The 22,701-nt window shown below is 37.6% G+C and overlaps 1 protein-coding gene across 2 annotated transcripts in view; it reads left to right on the top strand.

Moving 5' to 3' along the window:
- The window catches only part of FSTL5 (follistatin like 5), a 526,494-nt gene that overhangs the window by 254,181 nt on the left and 249,612 nt on the right, over nucleotides 1-22,701 (top strand). For both annotated transcript variants that reach the window (XM_065405185.1, XM_065405184.1), the window contains exon 4: nucleotides 19,025-19,221. In XM_065405185.1, coding sequence (XP_065261257.1) covers nucleotides 19,025-19,221 — 197 coding nt within the window. The remainder of the gene's footprint in view (nucleotides 1-19,024; nucleotides 19,222-22,701) is intronic.

Below are 22,701 nucleotides of genomic sequence, written 5' to 3'. Positions count from 1 at the left end.
GACATAACAGTTTTCAAGTATGTAAAAGGTTGTTACATACTTGGGAGGGAGGAAAATTGTTTTTCTTAACCTGTGAGGAAAGGATAAGAAGCAATGAGCTTAAATTGCAGCAAGGGAGGGTTAGGGTGGACATTAGGAAAAACTTCCTAATGGTCAGGGTGGTTAAGCACTGGAATAAATTGCCTAGGGAGGTTGTGAAATCTCCATCACTGGAGATTTTTAAGATCAGGTTAGACAAACACCTGTCAGGAATGGTCTAGATAATACTTAGTCCTTCCATGTGTAACACACCTCCTGGGTGTGGTGGTCTGTCCCATCTAGTGGCACCAAGACCACTTTTAGAGAGCGATTAACGAGTTTGCTCTACATCCTTAGCTAATAGCTTTTAGCTCATGCGGTAGAGGCTCATGCACTAAGCTCTAGAGGTCTCCAGTTCAATACCACCGGCCGACGACTAGACTAGATGACCTCTTCAGGTCCCTTCCAGTCCTATGATTCCTATGAAATGCGTCTCAGCCATGGAGTGGAAGAAACAATGGTGTAACTGAAGTTAAAATGGCATGAAAATATGGGTAGATTAAACGGTTTTATCATCTAGTCATTTTATTGAGGGATATTTCTAGTAGCTGTGCCTGAATTTCTGCTTTTTCATTTAGTGAAATGTTATTCCTTTAAAAATATATATTTATTACTATAGGAAGAAGATGGTAGCATCACCTGCTAATGTAGCCTAGCATTTCCCATTATCAGAACGTGTAATGCTTAAAACATTGACAAACATTAACCATTCAGGCTGACTTTTCCGTGCTGGATATCGGCCTTGGGCTGTATGCTTTAGAAAATTTCAGCCAAAATGGGTCAGCCATTTCTGAGAATGAGACTAGTGAGTAATTCATTGTTTTTCCCCATGTTTAAAAAAAAAAAAAAAAAAAAAAAATCAGATGACTCTTTGAAAAGCTGTAGCATTCCATTCTTTGGAGCAGGGACTTGTAATTTGGCTTTGTGTGTGTGTGTGTGTGTGTGTGTATTTTGTTAGGGTTGTGCCTTTGGCTATCACCGTGAAAATCTGCCTAAATTTGGCCATGTTATAAGCCTTCAGAAAAATCACAGCTTGCACATGCACAGTTAGATACGGCTATACAGCTAAAATATCTCAAGATTCCATCAGCTGATTCTGGACTGCTGAGGGCCATGTTGCGGCTAAACACCAGAAATGGGAGCAGGGAGTGGTTTCTCCTATATTCTCAATGGCCCCTGTGCCGGCGCCCAGACAGTGCAAAGGATGAAGCTGCCTGATTTGAATGAAGTGGGGACAAGAGCTAGACCTAGAGTGGCGTGGAGTGCTTTATTTTGCAGTCTCAGTAGTGTTCTTTTAATGTAGTTTGTTGTGTGAAATTTAATATTTATATTACAGAAGTGCCTTTTTGCATCAGCTCTTATGGAGTTGCAAGCCTTGCTTAGGTCTCTTAGTTAGTTAGTAGCTTGGGTTGCAGGCTTTCATTAGAATAATGAGAGCCATGGTAGAGCCTATGGTTTAAATACACAGACTAAGTGTGGGACTTGCAGGATCCTTTGGATTCAAACTTTTCAAGGGGAAAAAGCCAGTAACAGTGTGGGGTGGCCTTTGCCACTTCCATTTCACTGCTGCCAGGACAGGGTGCATTAAGGAGTTTTGCTGCTTTAAAATTACAAGATTATAGTAATGTCGCCCCCATTTAACCAAAAATACAAATGTCTATCTCCATCCTCACTCTCCATTCACAAGAGAGAGTGGAGCAAAACAAGACACATGTCATAAGTTTGTTTTTATTTAATCAGATCCTGTGCCTCCACTGCTAATCAGGCCTTCTGAATAGGTAGATGCTAGATACATTAATTTAGAGATATGAAGTTAACTGAAAAGTGTGCGCATTTCAAAATAAGGTAATCTAGATAGCAACATACGATTTCCATGGGTTGGGCCCTTAACTAAGTATGTCATTTCTGGCTTGTGACTAATAGACAAGATAGATGAAATTACATATCCAAACTGATATCTGTGGAGCTGAATTTAAATAAATGCTTTCAATTTTGACAGAAACATCTTTCATGACTTGTTCGCATAGTTTTTAGTCAGTTTCATTTGTGTCTCTGTGATAGAGGCAGAATCATATTCATAATATGGAATAGAATCGAAACCATGTACCTTTTTTGTTAGATGGGCTTATATGTGAATGAGGACCCTGTTCTGAAGGCCAAAAGGTGAAATAAAAACTCAAAGGAAAGACAAGCTTCACTGTTTAAAAAAAAAAAAAAAAAAAAAAATCTGGGACCAAATTATAGTAGCTGTAGATTCAAATCCTTTTTAATCACACACTTCTGCATCAAACCACAAATGAAGGATAGCAATATGAAACTGCACTTAAAGACCGCCTGTAACACCTTAACCTCTGCTATTAGGTCAACAACCTCCTTTGTAGTTGTACAGAGATATCTTGGGTTGAAACATGTATTTCTTAGTAGTGAAGCTAGAATAAAATGATTGATCTACTCTCTTAGGATAACTTTTATGGCATCTTCTGTAAGAGAAAACCGTGATCCAGATGTTGCTTAGAAATGACTTGTCACAACACGCCTACGTGTGTTATCCCATAACTCATGAAACAAATCACACATCAGAAAGTAAGCTACTGTAAACCTATCTCAGCCTGACTTTCCTTTCACATTGGCATGGCTCCAATGACTGATGTGAGAGAAGAATCAGGTTCATTATATTGCGTGCAGTGCAAAAATTTTAATTAGCATAATAGTAATTTTTATTTTTATCCCCCAAATCAGGAATTACAGATTTAAGGTACCTTTAACTTCACCCTTTGTATGATGGTTGTTTGGGAGATACATTCAGGTTTTTCATTACATGATCACATAACATTAAAGAATGACACATTGTGGTATGTATACTGCAGCTCTTTATTTTAAAAATGAGCTGTGAATGCAGTAGTGTTTAACACTGAAGTTGCATTGCATTACATTACAATATTAGATGCAATAGCTGTCTTTTATTTTAGTGATCCTTAATTTGTTTTGTAGATATAATTTGTACAAAACTGGTACCCAATGCTAAAGTATTGTACCATTGTAGTGAATACCACAGCTAAGATTTTTTTCACTCTTATAGCTTTCCAAAATATTCTCCATTTGGGCTAATGTTCCATTTGTTTGTAAAAGCCTATTTTAAAAAAAATTGTTTTAAAGTTCAAAGAAAAAATACTAATCTATTTCTGAACTGTGTTTGGCTGAAAAAAAGAGTTTGAAACTCAGTGTGTAAATACTGCTAATTTTACATAACATAAGAACGGCCATACTGGGTCATAATAATGCTCCATCTAGTCCAGTCCATCCTGTCTCTAGCAATGGCTGGTGCCAGATGCTTTAGAGGGAATGAACAGAACAGGGCAGTTTTGAGTAATCCATCACCTGTTGTCTAGTCCCAGCTTCTGTCAAAAAAAAAAAAAAAAAAAAAAAAGTTTAGGGACACCAGGAGCATCAGGTTGCATCCCTGACTATCTTTCCCAATAGACATTTGATGGACCTATACTCCATGAATGTATTTAATTCTTTTTTGAATCCAGTTATACTTTTAGCCTTCACAACATCCCATGGCAATGAGTTCCACAGGTTGACTGCATTGTGTGAAGAACTTTTTTATGATTCTTTTAAACATGCTACCTATTAATTCCATTGGGTGACCCCTAGTTCATGTGATGGAGTAAATAACACTTCCCTGTTCACTTTATCCCTAACATTCATAATTTTATACACCTCTATCATATTCCCCGTTAGTCATCTCTTCTCTAAACTGAACAGGTCCAGTCTTTTTAATCTCTGTTCATGTGAAAGCTGTTCCATATAGCTCATCATTTTTGTTGTTTTTTGTGTGTGTATCTTTTCCATTTCTTATATTGAGATGGGGGTGACTGGAACTGTGCACAGTATACAAGGAGTGCATGTATCATGGATTTATATAGTGGCATAATATTTTATTTGATTCTATGGCTTTTTTCATGTATAGCCCCCCCCCCCCCCACCCACCACCATTGCCACCTACTCTGTCATTCTCGTATATTTTGTACCCTGGTATTAATGGATACATCAGTATTCAAGTTAAAAATAAAATGGTGAATATTAATAAAGTTGTGATTCATACTTTTGAAAACTGATCCCCCTTCATGAAAATGAAACCAATAGCTACCCTCCTCTCATGCACTCTACCATGTGCTGTTAATTACCTACACATCTTCCATGATCCCATGGCAATTTAGGGATTTTATAGTATGGCCTATTACTGTAGTATTTAGTTCTTCCTACATACCCCCAAGGAAAATGCTTCATAATATGATAATTACTTGTTTTAATATGAGCACTGAGATAGTTAACAGTATGAAAGTTTTAAAGTAAGGGGACTGATTGAGCAGCCATTGCAATGAATGGGGCAGTTCACACTTCAGATATCTCTGCAAACTCATTGGTTTCACTCACTTCACAATTTTGTTGTATTTTTAATGAAAGCTGAGTCTCTCTAGAGAATAACTGATTGGCCAAGTATATGGTGAACCTTTGGGAAACATTGAAAATAGTGGCTTAATATAACCCACATTTCCCTTTTCCAGATACTGTGTGAAAGGATAGCAATATAGCCCTGTGGCAGAGATGACAAGAAACAAAAGCGAACAGTCTGTAGATTTGTGGCTAACTCAACACTGCCTTAGAACCACAGTGTCAGAAGGAACCACAGGGGTCATCTAGTCCAACCCCCTGCCAAGTTGCAGGATTTGTTGTGTCTAAACCATCCAAGATAGATGGTTATCCAGCCTCCTTTTGAAAACCTCCAGGGAAGGCGCTTCCACAATCTCCCTAGGCAGTCTGTTCCATTGTCCTACTGTTCTTACAGTTAGGAAGTTTTTCCTGAGATTTAATTTAAATTTGCTATGCTGTACTTTGAATCCACTGCCTCTTGTCCTGCCCTCTGTGGCAATAGAGAACAACTTTCCTCTATCTTTGTTATGGTAGCCTTTCAAGTCCTAAAGCATTTTCCTTCTGGATTTGGGCTCTTTTGCCTTTCAATATTTATTTTAACATGTTAAAACTGAGGTATTTTATGCTTTTATAGTATTATTATGAATAAATATTGAAAGGCAAAAATATCCAGGCCCTATGGGAGAAGGTATGACAGCAACAGTTGGGCTAACTCCACTAGAGAGGAAAATAAAGCACCACTTTGAACTCCTGTCTTGACCTTTGCTTTCAGCAATGTCTTCCTTGGGGACAGGATGCTTTTATGTCTCTCACTCTTATTTGTTTTCTTTGATAAATTGAGTGAATGGAAAGTATAGAGAACTCCAGGGTTAATTTTTTGTTAAAGTTACGTATAGAGGTGTTCCGTGCTGTTGAGGTTGCAAGTTCAAGGGGGCAAGTAGAAAAATAAAACAAAAGAGATCTTGATGGTGAGGATCAAAAATAATTGAAAAAGGGGCTAAAGTAATTCCCACACTGCCTCCTTAGAACTGATAAATATTAAAAAAAAAACCTAAGTGTAATTAAATGAAGTATCTGGATTAAGTATTTTCTTTAACAAAGTTACACAGATATATTATTTCCTGAAACAACCTGATTCTTTTCTTTTAACTTCGATTACCAATATTGTTAGAGGATACCTATTCTGTATAATCAAAGAACATTGAACAAATAGTAGAAAGTCAATGAAAACACAGCTTTAGGTAACTTGGTCTGATTTAAAGGTTCAATTATGTTGCTCTATGGCATTTAATATGAAGTGATTTCATCTATTGAAATAATATAAATGCAAGATAATGCTAAAAAAAGGGAAAAGTATAAAGTCTTTAAATATAACAACACTTTTGCAGTAAGGAAAAAATAATCATTAGACTCTGTTACTCATGCAGAGTCATCAGTAATTACTAGAAAATGTAATCAGAGTCAAACTATTTGTTACTTTGTGCAACTCTGTGATTAATATGTAACTGAGGTCAGAATCTGGCAAATACCACATTCAGACAAGTTATGTAAAGTAACTTTTGACATTCTGAATTATTTAATTCTGCCTCTAATCATGTTTGCCTTAACCGGGACATTATCTGTTGGATGAGACTGAATAATGTATCTGCATACTGTAAGTTATTTCTTAAGTACTGAAGATTTGTCTATATGTGTCTGTAGACAAGACATGACACACAAATACATGTCAACTTGATCCTTAATTAAGGAAAACAGTCTAAGACTTTCAGAAACTTGAGTTTTACACCAAGAATCTAATGAAATTTCAAAATCTAGAGGGTATGTTTTCAAGTTCTACATTTGAAATCCTTTTTATTGAAAATCAGAAAATATAGCTGGCAAAGTCATTACCAGACAAATTATTGATCTGAAACATATTTTTAATTCAATATATTGAGACATATTTTGGAGATACCAGCATTATTACTCTAACAGCTCTGAAAAATTAAAAAAAAAACACAAATATTCTGGCCATAATTAAATAACTTTAAAAACATCATGCTACATTAGTTATTCAAGACTTACATAGTATAAGAATCAGAATCTGACCTCAAGTCTGTTGTGGAAGCAACATGATAATGAACTGAAAATGTTTGTAATGGGACTCTAACGGTGTTGGGACTCACCACCCAGCGCCCCCTGCTGGTCGTCTTCGGGAATTAGCTTAGTCCAGTGGAGCACCCCCTCCTGGTGGTGTCCCATCCGTCATCTCGCCCTCTGCTGGTGTGTGGACCCGTATTGCTCCCAACTTGTGGTGTCCTCTTTGAGCCACTGCCCTCCAGCAGTGCCCCTTAGTCCATCCTCACCCCCTTCCGGGGTGGGGGGGGGGAGAAGGTCAATCCGCTGTCTCTGAGCCCTGGCCAATGTGGGCAACTGCACCCCCAAAGTCACCCCCTTCTTGGCAGGGGGTTGGTGCAACCCAAGACGGCCACTTCCATCAGCTGGGTGTAGGGCAAGGGGGGGACCCAGGCCAGCCCACTACTCTGGGTGCCAACCCAGGGACCCTCTAGTGGCCGCTGTCCTGCCCTCCTTCTCTCCCTTCGTCTGTCCACATCCCTGGGACGCTTTCCCTTCGGCCCCTCGCACCGGCTAGGCCCTTCCCCTCCGGGTCTGCAGTCTGGCAGACACCAGGCTGGAGTTCCCTTCTGCTCCCCCAGGCCTGCTCAGCACTGCGCTGTCCAAGATGCGAGTCTCCCACCTCTGGAGACAGACCTTCCCCTGTCTAAGGCCTGGGACAGACTCCCTGCTCTCTCCCTGAGCAGCCTTTTTATAGGGCTGAGCCTGGCCCTGATTGGCTTTCTCCAATCTGGGCCCTGATTGGCTCCCAATAAGCCCTTTTCTTATTGGCTGTTCGTCTGCACAGGCCCACTGGCCTGCTACAGCCTAAATTCTCAGGGAGTGGGGCAGCTGCCCCACTACAGGTACCAAATATCTGTAGGAGACAAAATTATCATAAATTCATTGTATGTGATTGTGCTATATGTTGCTTATTACATATTGTTATATTATAACAACCATCATGGCAGCTTGCTGGATGTATCAGATGTATTTTCACTGCATGTCATAGGTGCTTACAATTTCACACTGATAAAGGAGATAAAATTCAGATTCTGCTGTCCTAAAAACACAAAGACCTATTATCTGGAGCTAAAAGAGAATCTTCTTTTAGCTTTTTATAAATAGAGTAATCCTGATTACATGCTAAAAGTGGTAGTAATAGATGTCAGAGTGGTAGCCGTGTTAGTCTGTATCAGCAAAAACAATGAGGAGTCCTTGTGGCACCTTAGAGACTAACACATTTATTTGGGCATAAGCTTTTGTGGGCTAAACCCCACTTCATCAGATGCATGGAGTGAAAAATACAGTAAGCAGTATTAATATTACAGCACATGAAAAGTTGGGAGTTGCCTTACCAAGTGGGGGTTCAGTGCTAATGAGGCCTATTTAATTATGGTGGAAGTGGCCTATTCTCAACAGTTGACAAGAAGGGGTGACTATCAAGAGAGGGAAAACTACTTTTGTAGTGCTAACGAGGCCAATGCAATCAAGGTGGACGTCGCCCATTTCCAACAGTTGACAAGAAGGAGTGAGTATCAGCAGCAAGAAAATTACTTTTTGTAGTGACCCATCCATTCCCAGTCTTTATTCAGGCCTAATTTGATGGTGTCCAGTTTGCAAATTAATTCCAGTTCTGCAGTTTCTCGTTGAAGTCTGCTTTTGAAGTTTTTTTGTTGAAGAATGGCCATTTTTAAGTCTGTTATTGAGTGCCCAGGGAGATTGAAGTGCTCTCTTACTGGTTTTTGAATGTTACAATTCTTGATGTCTGATTTGTGTCCATTTATTCTTTTCCATAGAGACTGTTCGGTTTGGCCAATGTACATGGCAGAGGGGCATTGCTAGCACATGATGGCATGAATCACATTGGTAGATGTGCAAGTGAATGAGCCCCTGATGGTGTGGCTGATGTGGTTAGGTCCTATGATGATGTCCCTTGAATAGATATGCGGACAAACTTGGCAACTGGGTTTGTTGCAGGGATTGGTTCCTGGGTTAGTATTTTTGTTGTGTGGGGTGTAGTTGCTGCTGAGTATTTGCTTCAGGTTGGGGGGGGGGGTGTTGTCTGTAAGCGCGGACTGGCCTGTCTCCCAAGGTCTGTGAGAGTGAGGGATTTTCCTTCAGGATAGGTTGTAGATCCTTGATGATGCACTGGAGAAATTTTAGTTGGGGCTGTAGGTGACGGCTAGTAACATTCTGTTACTTTCTTTGTTGGGCCTGTCCTATAGTAGGTAACTTCTGGTTACCCTTCTGTGTCTGTCAACCTGTAATAGATGTGCACATTTGCGCTCATACACCCATGCACACCACCCATACATCCTTCCGTTGAAGTAAATACCTGAAATGTAACATGCCACCGAGGTCGAAGAAATCTCCAGTTTCGGAATTAATATGGCTTGAGGTAATTCCCCAATTTTCACAAAGTTGTTTACCGATGTCAAAGATCCTATAATATTATTATATTATAAAAAGATATTTTTAAGTGCATCTTTTAGCACTCTGAAAACTGTAATTTGTTCCAGCTTAAGCTTGGAAGCTTACTTGGAACTTCTAGGTTTGGCCATGTTATGGCAAACACTTCCTGTGTAACCTTGGGTAAGTCACTTAGCCTCTTTAGGTATGTCTGTGCTGCAATTAAAATCATATGACTTTCCCATGACACCTGACTTTGGCTATTGTATCTCAGGCTAATGGGCTGTTTAACTGCGGTGTAGATGTTCGGGGTCAGGCTGCAGCCCGGGCTATAGGACCCTGCAAGGTGGGAGTTAAATAGCCCCTTTTATTTTTTATGACACCATCTTTTCTCTCTACACACTCAAGTATTTTCCAGAAACCTCTGAGATAAGTAATATTTTATAATTTGAGATGTTAAAAACCATTTCCTAGAATACCCTTATTTAGAGCAATCAGAAATATTTCTTCACACAAAGTTGTAATGCTTGTACAGTATTTCCTTTCCTAACTAATTTTTCATAAGTATAATCTAATTAATTGTCAATGTTTCTGCTCCCTTTACAAATTAAATAAAACTTAAATTGTCAAATATTTACTTTTCTTATGCATAATAGGCAAACATCTATTCAAAACTCAGCCTATGAGGACAATAGCACTTAAAAAAACCACTTTACAACTGTTTCCTTGGTAACTAACACAGAGCTAAAAGAATAAATTGCATAGAGTGGAAGGAAACAAATAGGCAAATCTTTCCACTTTTTCACTAAATTTGAACTCTCATTAACACTCCCCAATCCAAACCTATCCATATTTCAAAAATTAAATATATGAACTGGGGGACAGAGGAGTGACAGCTCTTTTACTCCTGTTTAACGTTATTTAAGTTTCTGCATGCATTTCACAAAAAATAAAGCTATATTATCTAAAACCCAGTATGAAGCCAATAAAAAAGTGGTGAAATCGTACATATTAAGGGGTGGGGGGGGGAATGTTGTAGATGCAAGAACCTGAAAACTTCATAGCTGGATTACTTCCTCCCATGGAGCATTCAGGCAAATGTTAAAGATGGAAAAGAATAAAACACAGACTATAATTAGTATTTACCAGTAGTATCTCCTTTTAATTTTTTTTCAAGATTGTAATGGTTATGAGCAACATTAAGGGCAAGATTGTACCCAGCTCCTTCGTGCAGGTTCACAAAGGGGGAGATGGGGAAAAAACAGCCACAATGGCTTTGATCTAGCAAAGCATGCAAGCATGAGTTTATACCTAAGCATGTGAGTAATCTTGTGAATTCTAGCTGTGAGTTTAAGCTCAGTGTGACTAAAACTGAGCTTCAGGTTTCAGAGTGGTAGCCATGTTAGTCTGTATCAGCAAAAAGAACTAATGCTAATTTCCCCCCTATTGTTACTCACACCCTCTTGTCAACTGTTTGAAATGGGCCATCCTGATTCTCACTACAAAAGTTTTTTTTCTCCTGCTGATAATAGCTCACCTTAATTGTTTAGTCTTGTTAGAGTTGGTATGGCAACCCCCATTTTTTCATGTTCATATATATATATATATATATATATATATATATATATATATATATAATCTTCCTACTGTATTTTCCACTGCATACATCTGATAAAGTGGGTTTTATCCCACAAAAGCTTATGCCCAAATAAATGTGTTAGTCTCTAAGGTGCCACAAGTACTCCTCGTTCTTAAAACTGAGCTGTTAATCTTTCATCCCATGCTCTTTCCCCCTCCCTCCTTTCTTTGAGTATGTCTACACTTCAAGCTGCAGGTGTAAATTCCAGCTTGAGGATATATACCCACATTAGTTGTGACTGATCTAGTGCACTAAAAGCAGCAGGAGGGGCTAGCCACCCCAAGACTAAGTTGCTAAATATGTACTCAAGATGGCTAGCCCCTGGGTTGCTTGGACTGCTGCAGCTACCCTTTATTTTTATCATGCTAACATGATCAGAGCTCATACAGGTATGTCTCCTCGAGATGGAATTTACATCTCCAGTTAAAAGTATGGATATGCCCTCAGTCACCATGAAGAATGCAAGCATTCTGTTTGTTACTCAGACCCATAACCATCTTTTGACTCTGGCCTCGCGATAGGTCCTCACATCCAGGCTGTGTTTAAATATTGCTGTGACTTCCTTTGTAATACCCTAAGATACAGCTTTTCTTCTCTACCACACAGCTGAAATTCTTGCCTCTTCATTGCTGCAATATCCTCTTCTCTGGTCTTGACAAATACAATCTTGCTTCACTTGTAACTATTCAAAATGCTCCTGCAGAGATCATTTTTCTGGCTCCTCACTTTAGCCATGTCATCCCTCTCGTTTCACCCCTCCATGACTTCCCCAGTAATTAAAGACAAATTACTTGTCTTCACTTTCAAAGCCTTCATATCCTGTCCCCACCCTGCTTACCAACAGTCATATGCTACTGAGATGTCAACTCATGCCTCTGCTCTGTCAAAAATTCAAGCCTTCATCATCTACTGGTTAAATTTTCAAACAAGCATCTTTGTTCTTTTCCACCATGCTGTCTCTCACCCATAAATATCTGCAGAGCCACCTCATTGCCCTTCCTTTAAAGCTCTCCACTTAAAACAGTTTGCCATGTGTCCTACAAACAAACTTGAAAATAAATATTCAATGGGTTGCTGAGGCCTTTGCCTATCATACTGACCAGCACTGTCTGGTTCCTTGTGCTCTCCCTTTCCATCTATTATATCCACTTGTTGTATTATGCGTAGATTGTAAGCTCTTTGGGGCAAACACTGCCTTTTTGTTGTGTTTGTGTAATATTTAACAAAATGGGGAGCTAGTCCATGACTTGGGCTCCCAGCTGCAACAACAATGCAAGTATTAAATAATAGTTCCTTTGAAGTCAGCATGACTACCTATGTACTTAGAGTTAAGCATGTGGTGCCAGTCGCTGTCCCTTCACACACTAATTCATCTTTGCCCAGACTAATACTAAACTTCTGAACCTATGAGTAGTTTCAAACAGATGCTATTTTAAAAATCATATTTTTTAAATGACAGAGGAATGTTTTTTTCCTTTCCCCTGAAATGTGTAGTTTTCTTGAGGCCCATATAAATGGCAATATTCAGTATTAGATCAAGGCTGATAGGTTTATGATCTGTTATCTAGCTGCACAGTTAGGAATAGGAGCTTTATATTTTTGGAAAGGGAAGATTCATAGCTTCCCATCTGGATGCCTATCGCTACTGTCTAGCTCTGGAAGTCTCAATAATATTAAAGTCATGACACACTGAAATACCCCCCCAAAAATACTTGTGATCATTTTTAGAGGTGTGTGAAATTTTAATTGATTTTTCTCTCCCTATGACTCCTGTACAATTGGACTCACGCTGACTAAGGCATTGAGCTATATAGGCAGAAGCATGCAAAAAGTTATCCCAATTTTTTAAAAGACTCTCTAAAACATAATTTTCTGTGGCATGTAGGACATATTGAGCATAAATGATGGTATGGTAGATAAGACTTTATTGGCACTCATTTGGAATGACATAGCTTCACCATTTTAAAATAATTTTGGCAATGCCAACTTATGCCAGTACAAGCTTTACACTATACTACAGTATTGTGTATTCTTATTGTATTTATATAAATTAGAGGGAATATAGGAATGAGCTGGAAGAGAGGAAGTCAAAGCAGCAGTTCTAAATGAAATTTCAAGGAGCTTAGAGGTGAAAAGAAAGGAAATGGGATGGTAATTGGAGAGACAGGTCAAATGCACAGAAAATGATCTCTGATGGTTATACTTATTTTACAGATAAAGAGGACTAACACCAAATTATTTTAAGTCAATATTCTAATATAAACTTGTTATATAACAAATGTAATAATCTTAAACCAAAAGGTTTACTAAAGATTAAACTGCTGCTAACATAAAACAAAAATATTCTGCAGGGACACCTAGTGATGTTGAGGTACACATTATACCAAAGTTTCCAGAGTCTTCACAGCAACTTTGATACAAGGTAGCAAAGTTCAACATAAGCTAAGTTCTTTCTGTCAAATACAATGAAAAAGAAAGAATGGTAAGGAAAGTTAGACATAACCACACTTTTCTATAGAATTGTCACAGGTTGTGCAGGTTCTTGATTCATTCTTACTCTTAAAGAATGCCAATGGTAGTCTGTACCTTTCTACCCATCCTCATTTCTTTGACTTGTCATAATGTTAAGAGGAAACTCTGTAGAGAAAATGTAGGCTAAAGAATTGGAGCATGTGTTGAAAAGTAGTTACAATTTTTATTTATATATTTATTTTTATTTAGAATATGTAAATACATATGTATAACCTCTAAGCAATCCAACAATGAAAACTTAAAATTTATAGGGGGTATCAGTCAGTAATATAATACAATAAAATAAGTTAGCATACTAGCCAGTAAGTACATCCGTAAATTATACATAATCCTTCTCCACCAAAATGCCCTGGAGTCAGCCCTCCCCTGAAGTATTGTCAAATTGATGGCTTTTGCAGCATGCCTGAAGGTCAACACATTCAGGCTATTTTTGCATTATTTATTGATAGCTGTCCTGAACAATTGAAAAGAAACAAACAAAAACAATGGTAACAGAAAACTTATTGCATGTGTTAGGAGTTATTTTCTTTTATAATTTCTCAGGCAGGAATAGACTAACATAATTATTGACAATACTTTTATATAATGCTTTTGTACACAATAACTTCAAAGTATTTTGAATTGAGTGCTCTTTCTGTGAACTAGGGGAGTATTATTCTCATTTTGTAGATGGGAAATGAGGCAGAGAGAGGTTAAATAATTTGCTAAGGTCACAAACAGCACAGACCTAACTGGGAAAGAATCTATACAACTAGAGCATCTTAATTACAGTTGTCACCCTATTTTATTTGTATTGTGTGTGAGAAGTGCAATGGTATCTGTTTAAATCCTAACTGATTCAGACAAAGAGGGTTTTTTTTTAAAACAATAAATTGCTATTATTTTATGTTTTGAAAAAATGACTGTGCTTTGGTGATTAAATATTGACAATTATTGTATATCAGTCTCAAAGAGATGGAGAAGATATTGGATGGCACATTACTATTGTGGCTGGAATTGTAATTCAGAATCAGGTTGATCTGTAGAGTGAACAGGTACACAGTGCAAGGAAATTACAGCTATTATATTACTGAAACAACACCATAGAAAGAATAGGCTTAAACACTGAAGTCTAGTCTAAAATGATAATCTGTAGGAGATGGGCTATAGACACATAAAATTACTTTGCCGATTATATTTACTTCGTTTATAGCTGGCTGGCCACTGACAAGCCTTGTTATTAATGTTTCAGAATCTATACAATAATTAGCTACCCATTTCTGTCTCACATTAACTACAAACTGTTTCTTTCCTAAATCTTTTTTCACATTAAAATTGTTTAACCTAACAATCATAAATGATATACGAACACAATAAAAACTCTGGTTGGTTGGTTGGTTTTTTGTAACCAGCAAGTTATACCAATGGTTATGATTTCCCCTTAGGAAAAAAATATTAAATTTCCAACAGAAACCAAAGATATAGGGACCAGAAATTACCTTGATTGTAGAAACTCCATAACAGACTTTTAGTTAAGGCTGGCAATTTCTGTTCCTAGGGAAGTATTTTGTCCATGAAGACATGATTTATCAGTGTGGTAAGTATAAACCATTTTAAGAACCGATAAGGGGTAATTTAAGGTATTTAGTTGACAGTGACACTGTTATAGTGTAATTAGAGTGATTGCAGGCAAGAGTTTAGGCAAGAGTTTAACTGCATCCCTCCCTTAATCTATAGTCATTGTGAATCACCTAAAAGACAGTATCTAAATTATTATGCCAGTAGTAAATGCCATATATCGCTCTGTATGTAGTCAGTTAATGTAGAGCAGAAACAATAGATTCCCCATCATTGTCAAATCTAGATGTAGATTATAATTATGTACTCCGCTTTGTCTAAATATGACTGTTGTAGTCAATTTGAGATAAGCAAGCTATGTAAATAAAAGACACAGGAAAAAATTCTATATTCCTCCTCTCCCTGTCCATAATAAGTGTAATTAGTTCAAGTAACTGACCTGTTCAAACTTGAGAACTAAAATGGTTTTAATTAAGTCATGAAAAATGTCTTCATGAGTAAGTGATTGAATTCTTTCAATAAAATTCGCTTGCATAATTAGTACCTTAGTACGTGTAGTGACATTTAAAGTAAAAATATTGAACTTTCACTGTTTAAGCGTTATGATTTTTATCTCAAATTAAAGTCAAACTTTAAGTAATTTTGTGTCTACAAGAAGACTTGATGTTCCCCATGTGAATCCTTCCCACATAATAATGTTTACAGCTTTATAATACTCCTGTGTATTAGAAGTGTTATCTCAACTATACAGATGGGAGACCCTAGAGTCAGCTTGGACCAGCTAACAAAGTAAAATATATTGACCTAAGTCTACACTAGAGATGGTTTCGTTAGTTAACCTTATTCTCTTTTCAAAAACTATACAAAACTTGTCTAAGGTCACATATGATGTCTGTGTCAGAAATAGGAATTGAACTGAGATCTCCTGAGTCTCAGTACAGTGCTTTAACCACAAGGAATCTGTCCTAAGATAGATGGAATCCTTTGCAAAACTGATGGCGTAGACTGTTAACCCTTTGGTCACAGAGCATACATATGACCCATGAGGCAGGATCTACATATATTATCCAGCTCTGAGAAACTAAGAGCTTGTAAGACACAATAAATATTAGATGTGATTCTACTTTAAGTCTTTGTATGAATCCTACTTGTGGTGTGCAATTGGAATATTTTGACCAGCAGTGTCTGTTGGGGCTATACCTGCGCCAGCCATGTCCTTGTGCCACTCTCCTCAAGGGCATATGATACAGAGTGGCCAAACCAATTTAGTTTCCTTCTTTGACAGGATAATTGGCCTAATAGATAGGGAGGAGCAATAAATGCAATATATCTTGACTTTAATAAGGCTTTTGACACAGTCTCAGGTGACATTCTCATAACCAAACTAGAGAAATATGGTCTCAGTGAAATTACTATAAGGTGGATGCACAACTGGTTGACAGGCTATATTCACAGAGAAGTTATCAACGGTTTGCTGTCAAACTGGGAGGACATATCAAGTGGGGTCCTTCAGGGGTCTGTCCTGGGTCTACTACTAGTCAATATATTCATTAATGACTTGGATAATGGAGTAGAAAGTACATTTATGAAATTTGCAGATGATCTGGGACGGGTTGCCAGCACTTTATTTGACAGGATTAGAATTCAAAATGACCTTGAACAATTTAAGAGCTGATCTGAATCAAGATGTAAATCAATAAAGTGCAAAGTAGTGCACTTTAGGAAGAAAATGCCAAATGCACAAATACAAAATGGGGAATAACTGACTAGGCAGCAGTACATCAGAATAGGACATGGGGGTTATAGTGGATCACAAATTGAATATGAGTCAACAAGATCAAGAGATCTTGGAGTCATTGTGAATAGTTCTTGGAAAACAACCACTCAATGTTCAGCAGCAGTCAAAAAAGCTAACAGAATATTGGGAATCAATAAGAACGGGATAGATAAGACAGAATTTCATGTTGCCTCTATATAAATCCATGGCACACCCGCATCTTGAATACTGCGTGCAGATGTGGTTGCCCCATCTCAAAAAAAGATATATTGGAATTGGAAAAGGTTCAGAAACGGGCAACAAAAATTATTAGGGGCATCGAACAGCTTCCATATGAGGAGAGATTAATAAGACTGGGACTTTTCAGCTTAGAAAAGAGACGACTAAGAGGGGATATGATAGAGGTCTATAAAATCACAACTGGTTTGTAGAAAGTAAATAAGGAAGTGTTATTTACTCCTTCTCACAGCACAAGAACTAGGAGTCACCAAATTAAATTAATAGGCAGCACTTTTAAAACAAACAAAAGGAAGTATTTCTTCACACAGTCACCCTGTGGAACTCTTTACCAGAGGATGTGGTGAAGGCCAAGCCTATAACAGGGTTCAAAAAAGAACTAGAGAAATATATGGAGGATAGGTCCATCAATGGCTATTAGCCATGATTGGCAGGGATGGTGTCTTTTGCCTCTGTTTGCCAGAAGCTGGGAATTGGCAACAGGGGACGGATCACTTGTTGATTACCTGTTCTGTTCATTCCCTCTGAAGCACCTGGAATGGCCACTGTCAGAAGACAGGATACTGGGCTGTATGGATCTTTGGTCTGACCTAGCATGGCTGTTCTTATTTTTTTATGTGTGATGCTGTTGCAAATAGAGAAAAATATCAAGTGGTGGGGAAGAAGGGGCTGTTAATAGGAGTGTCATACGTAAGACACAAAATAAAATTATTTTGATCTACTCTGAACTAGTGAGACCTTAGCTGGAGTATTGTGATAAAACTGGAGAGAGACCAGAGGAGGGCAACAAAAAATGGTAAGAGGTTTAGAAAACATGACCTCTGAGGAAAGATTAAAAGGAATTGAGCATGTTTAGTCTAAGGAAGACTGAAAGGGACATAACAGTCTTCAAATATGTAAAAGTTTGTTATGAGAGGACAGTGATCAATTGTTCTCCGTGTCCACTGTGGGTAGGATAAGAAGAAATTGGCTTAGTTTGCAGAAAGGGATATTTAGGTTAAACATTAGAAAATCTTTCTAACTATAAGGATAGTTAAGCACTGGAACAGGCTATGTAGGGAGGTTGTGGATTCCCCATCATTAAAACTTTTTGAGAACAGGTTAGACAAAATCTGGCAGGAATGGTCTAGTATACTTAATCCTGCCTCAGACAGGGACTACATGATTTTCGGAGGTCCCTTCTAGCCCTACATTTCTGTGATTTCTGTGATCTCAGGAAACAACTCTGTCTTGAAACCTGAACCTTGTTTTGAATATTACAACAAAACTTCTCCCCTCACCTTGAAATGTGGCCTGTATGTGCGTGATGGAGGTTAGAGGAAATGAGGAGGTTTTATTACATTTTTGTTGTAGAGAAAATAGCTTCTATAATCACTGTAACAAGAACATGTGCATAATGTAGTCCCTGGTTTATAGAAATACCTGACAATGAAAGGAATAAACTAGATTTTTTTGTATGCAGTTCTGTCATAGCTGTGTTGATCCCAGGATATGAGAGACATAAGATGGCTGAGGTAATATCTTTTAGTGGACTAACAGAAGCTGGTCCAATAAAAGATATTAACTTGCCCACTTTCTGTCTCTACTAGATCGTACGTCACAGATATTCCTGCTCCCTCTTACCCTCTCTCCCCTATTAAAATTAAATTTGTATTCCAAGTGGATAAAGAGTTTGGGTTGGTTTATGAGTACTCACAGTTGTCACTTCTGTTTTTGAAGTCAAATCCTGTTATGAACTATATACATTTTGTAATACATCATTTTATCATGTCTACCATCATTACCACATATATTGTATTGCAATATATACTTTATTAATATGAATACAAAATGTATTATGTATAAAATGTTATGGAAATCTTCAGATAGTCCAGCTCTAAAATGACCTACAGTGAAAAGAATAGCAGGCTGTTGGACACTGTTTAAGTTGTTACAAAATGTGTTTAATGGAAAGTCTTGTGAGACAGACAACTAAGCAACCACATATGATTGTTACATCTTTATAATCCTATTTGGCCTCACCCAAAGCACATGTAAGTAAATGAAAAGCCTCCCACTGATTTGGATTCAGCCTTCATAGAACAGATCTCTAGCATGTGGGTGCATTGCTGTTTTCATTTGTACTTCTAGTGAGCATCAACCCTGTTGGACAGTGTTAGTAGTAGAAGATATCACTGTCTTCTGTATTTGCATATTTTCTTTATCCATGTAAACAATTTTTAAAATCGGCTTCAAAATTATCTTGTGCATTTCCTTTCCAGGGGACAAGTGCACATCCACTGAATACAGCAAAGTGAAAAATATGTTGTTGGATCTACAAAACCAGAGATACATTGCTCAAGCAAAAGAAAAAAACACTGAAGATAAAATGATTTTAAAGAAATTGCTGGTGGATCAAATGTTTAAATATTTCGATTCTGACAACAATGGACTTGTGGACAGTAATGAACTCTCTCAGGTAAGATTTGGATTTTGCTTTCATCAGCACAATACTTCTTAACTTTGCTTGTGGTTAAGTTTGTAAAATCTCTAGTGTGGTGTAGATATGTGGTATGTGGTGCCTTTGATGCAACCCTTTTCCTTCATTTGATTCGTACATGTAGGCTTAGTAGATGTGAGACTTCACTCAAGGATTTAAGACTGCTTGAAAAGGATTATTATTATCCTGAGGCATTAAGACAATGTTAAGATCTAAATAAGTCAGGAAATTTAAAAAATCTGTAAAAATGTTGACCATGCTGAACTGCACTACTTAACATTGTATCCCAATATAATCTTCATACCACCCCATTCTGTATATAACATGTCATGGGGTGTATGTACCCCATGTCAGCCCAGCAACCAAAGGGTTAACACAGGCACTCCTGGCCACCACTTGTTGACATCCTCGTAACAGCTAAGAGAAAAAAGAGCTGGGAAGCAGAGGGGCAGGGAGGCTACCAGAAAAGTGAACTGGCTGGAAAAGGGAACTCCTGTCAGCAAGCTGCTGAAAAGCTACTTGGGTACAACATCTTAGATAGAGATGACCAGACCAACACACTGAAGAGTCTGCGGAAACCCAGGGGAAGGTAGGAAGGAGCTCAGGCCACAGCCAGAGTCAACAAACCCTGATCCAGCTTGAGGGCCCTGAGCTGGAAACCAGTGGAGTGGGTAGGACTTGGTTTCCCTACCATGCCCCCTAACGGATTTAAGAGCATAGAGGGCTTACAGATTCCTGGGGACCAGGAATAGACTAACAGCCCCAGTAGGCTGAGTAAGCTCAGGTGCAATGCCTGGTCTGCCACTGTACTGACACAACAACTTACATGCCACATTTTACAGGGGAAAACAGAAGTGCTTAAAAATACATTATTGGTACTGTTAGTCATATCTCTTCACCTGTAAAGCCAGGTAGCCTAGTTAGTTAATGCAATTCTACAGACAAATTTTAAAAAAACTTTCTAAAATACCTAAAATATATTTTCTATATGTTATATCATAATGTTAGGTCCAATATTTAATTATCTAAGAGGGCTAGATGCATATGTCTTATACTATTAGGAAGAGGGATTCATAGCTTTTGTATGCCAGCAAACTCCAAATTTTAAATCTATCATGAAATATATGTCCTTGAACCTGTCACTGGTCCAAACATTGCCGATCTCAGTCAACTAAGTAGTTTGGTGGAAAAAAGAAAACCTGTCTCTAGCATCTACTTTATTTAAAGAAGAAAAAAAGAAAGAAAGAAACAAAAACGATTGGAGGTATTCTGAAGGCAAGTTAGATATAGTCTTAGCAGAGATGTGTTAATGAGCCAAATGAAAGTCAGTTGGTTAAAGGAGAAGATAAAAGTAATATGCAGTTAATCATATGAATAGCACAACTGTGTGTGTGTGTGTGTGTGTGTGTGTGTGTGCGCGTGTGTGTAAAGTGGAGTGTCAGTGTTGGAAATTGTTTACAAATGGGTTGGAAAAGTGAATAACAGTGGGACATAATGCCCAAGTTTTAAGATGAGGATTTATTGTTAATAAAGGTAACTTTTTAAGCTCTAGTCATCATTTTTACTATCAACTCAAGGTCTTGTCTCTTCTTTCCCTACCTAACATACATACTTCCTATTAATGGAAGTTGCATATCAATAGAGAGGAGACCTCTAATCATTTCAAGTTGTATTACAATCTTCAAAAAAACAAAGTAATCCTTTTCCCACCAGCAACTTCAGAGCTGTTGTGGCTTTTTGGGTGGATTTGAACCATCTCATATATATAGATATAGATAGATATATAGTGAGCTAAATCCCCCCCCCCAAAAAGTCATATCTCTGAAACTGTGTGTGTGTGTGTATGTGTTTGACTGGAATAAAAGTTTATACATTCCAGATACCTAGAATAAATATATTATTGACCCTTGAAGCAGAAGGTGATATGATATAGTATACTTGACTTCCACTAAAGGGAGACTGCATTTCAAATCCTTCTTTATTTCACAACTGCAAACCAGCTTCATAGGTTCACACTATTTCATACTAGTCCTCATTTGTTTACACTACAAATCCACTAGATGATTTTGAATGACTGGCAGTCTTTGAGTGAGAAGATGCAGACTAAAATAGTAGTGTTGAAAGTGTTGACTGTCAGGATCAAGAAGCATTTACAGAACTCTATGGGTAAACTTCCTCATTCCTGAGTCAAAGTATTTTTGAATTGGCGTCTGCTCCCTCATCTCCCCAATTCTTTCATAAACTCTACATTTTCTCTAATAATAAAATAAAATAAATAAAAAAGCACTGCTTAGAACCAATGGAAAATAATGCATGCTGAGAAAATTAATGTACTTCACTGTGGTTTGAGAATCTTGTTAAAAATATATATAAGTATTCAGGATACTGTGTATTCCACATTTCAGTTACCATGGAATTTGTCACAGAATCTGCCATCTTTTAACCTTGATGTGCGTAAAGAGAATCTTTATAATGTGAACAGAGTGTAAATTAATGGAGGATTGTTTTCCTAAGTGTGCAAACAGATTCAGACAGTAGCTGTAAGATCTTCCATGAAGATTTAAATATTAACTGTACAACTGTTAGTTAATGGAAACATCCATTATACATAATCCCAGCAATGGTGGATAACAGTGGTGGACAATACAGCAAAGTTGCTGAGGCAACTAGTTGCTGACGACAGTTGTTGAGGTAATGACTGAGGTATTAAAGATCTAGAAATTATCACCTCTAATCTTGTTCATCAGTGGGGAAGAAGAGAGCAGAGGCATATCTTTCCTACTGCCAAAAATCTCATCAGTCTCCTGGGTGCAAATAATAAACACTGTCCTTCCTGGGTGCAAAAACTGCAAGACCCTCCCACCTTCCAAATTCATGGTTGAGAAATCTCATGACTTTGTTGCAATTATTGTAATATTTGGGTTTTTTATTTAAGCCCCCACTTCTGAAATAATCAAAATATATGATAATCTCAACATCCATTTAAAAACCAAAGTTTCCAGTCCTCATGCTTGGGAAAAAAAGCTTGAAATATGACTAGAGTTCACCCAGTAGGCTCAAAAACCAGAAGACAAATAAAAAACCCCAAATGAATTATTTTTAAGACAATCTCATGATTTAGGGGTGAGGTGCTTGATTCCTAATTTTTGAACCCTTGGGGTGGCAATACTGCAATTTCTACAATGCAGTTACCAATCACCAATATAAAAATCTACTGCCTTTTAAAAAATATGAAATATTGGAGAAGTGTGAGAATGTTAATCTAATATAACCCACTCAAGGAATACTGGAGTGATTTTGTCCATTTTTATACTTTATTAGTTACACATTTCAGTGCATCCTATTTCCACAGATGTTCCAATTTGCAGCACTGAAGTATTGTAGCAACCGGAAAGCTTTGCTGCATTATCTAAGCCCCTTTTATCTCAGAGTATGTAAAGTGCTATATACAGTAATTCC

Source organism: Emys orbicularis, chromosome 5 (genome assembly GCF_028017835.1).
Source record: "Emys orbicularis isolate rEmyOrb1 chromosome 5, rEmyOrb1.hap1, whole genome shotgun sequence".
Lineage (NCBI taxonomy): Eukaryota > Metazoa > Chordata > Testudines > Emydidae > Emys > Emys orbicularis.
The sequence above is the reverse complement of the archived record's forward strand: the minus strand, read 5'-3'. Positions and strand labels throughout refer to the sequence as shown.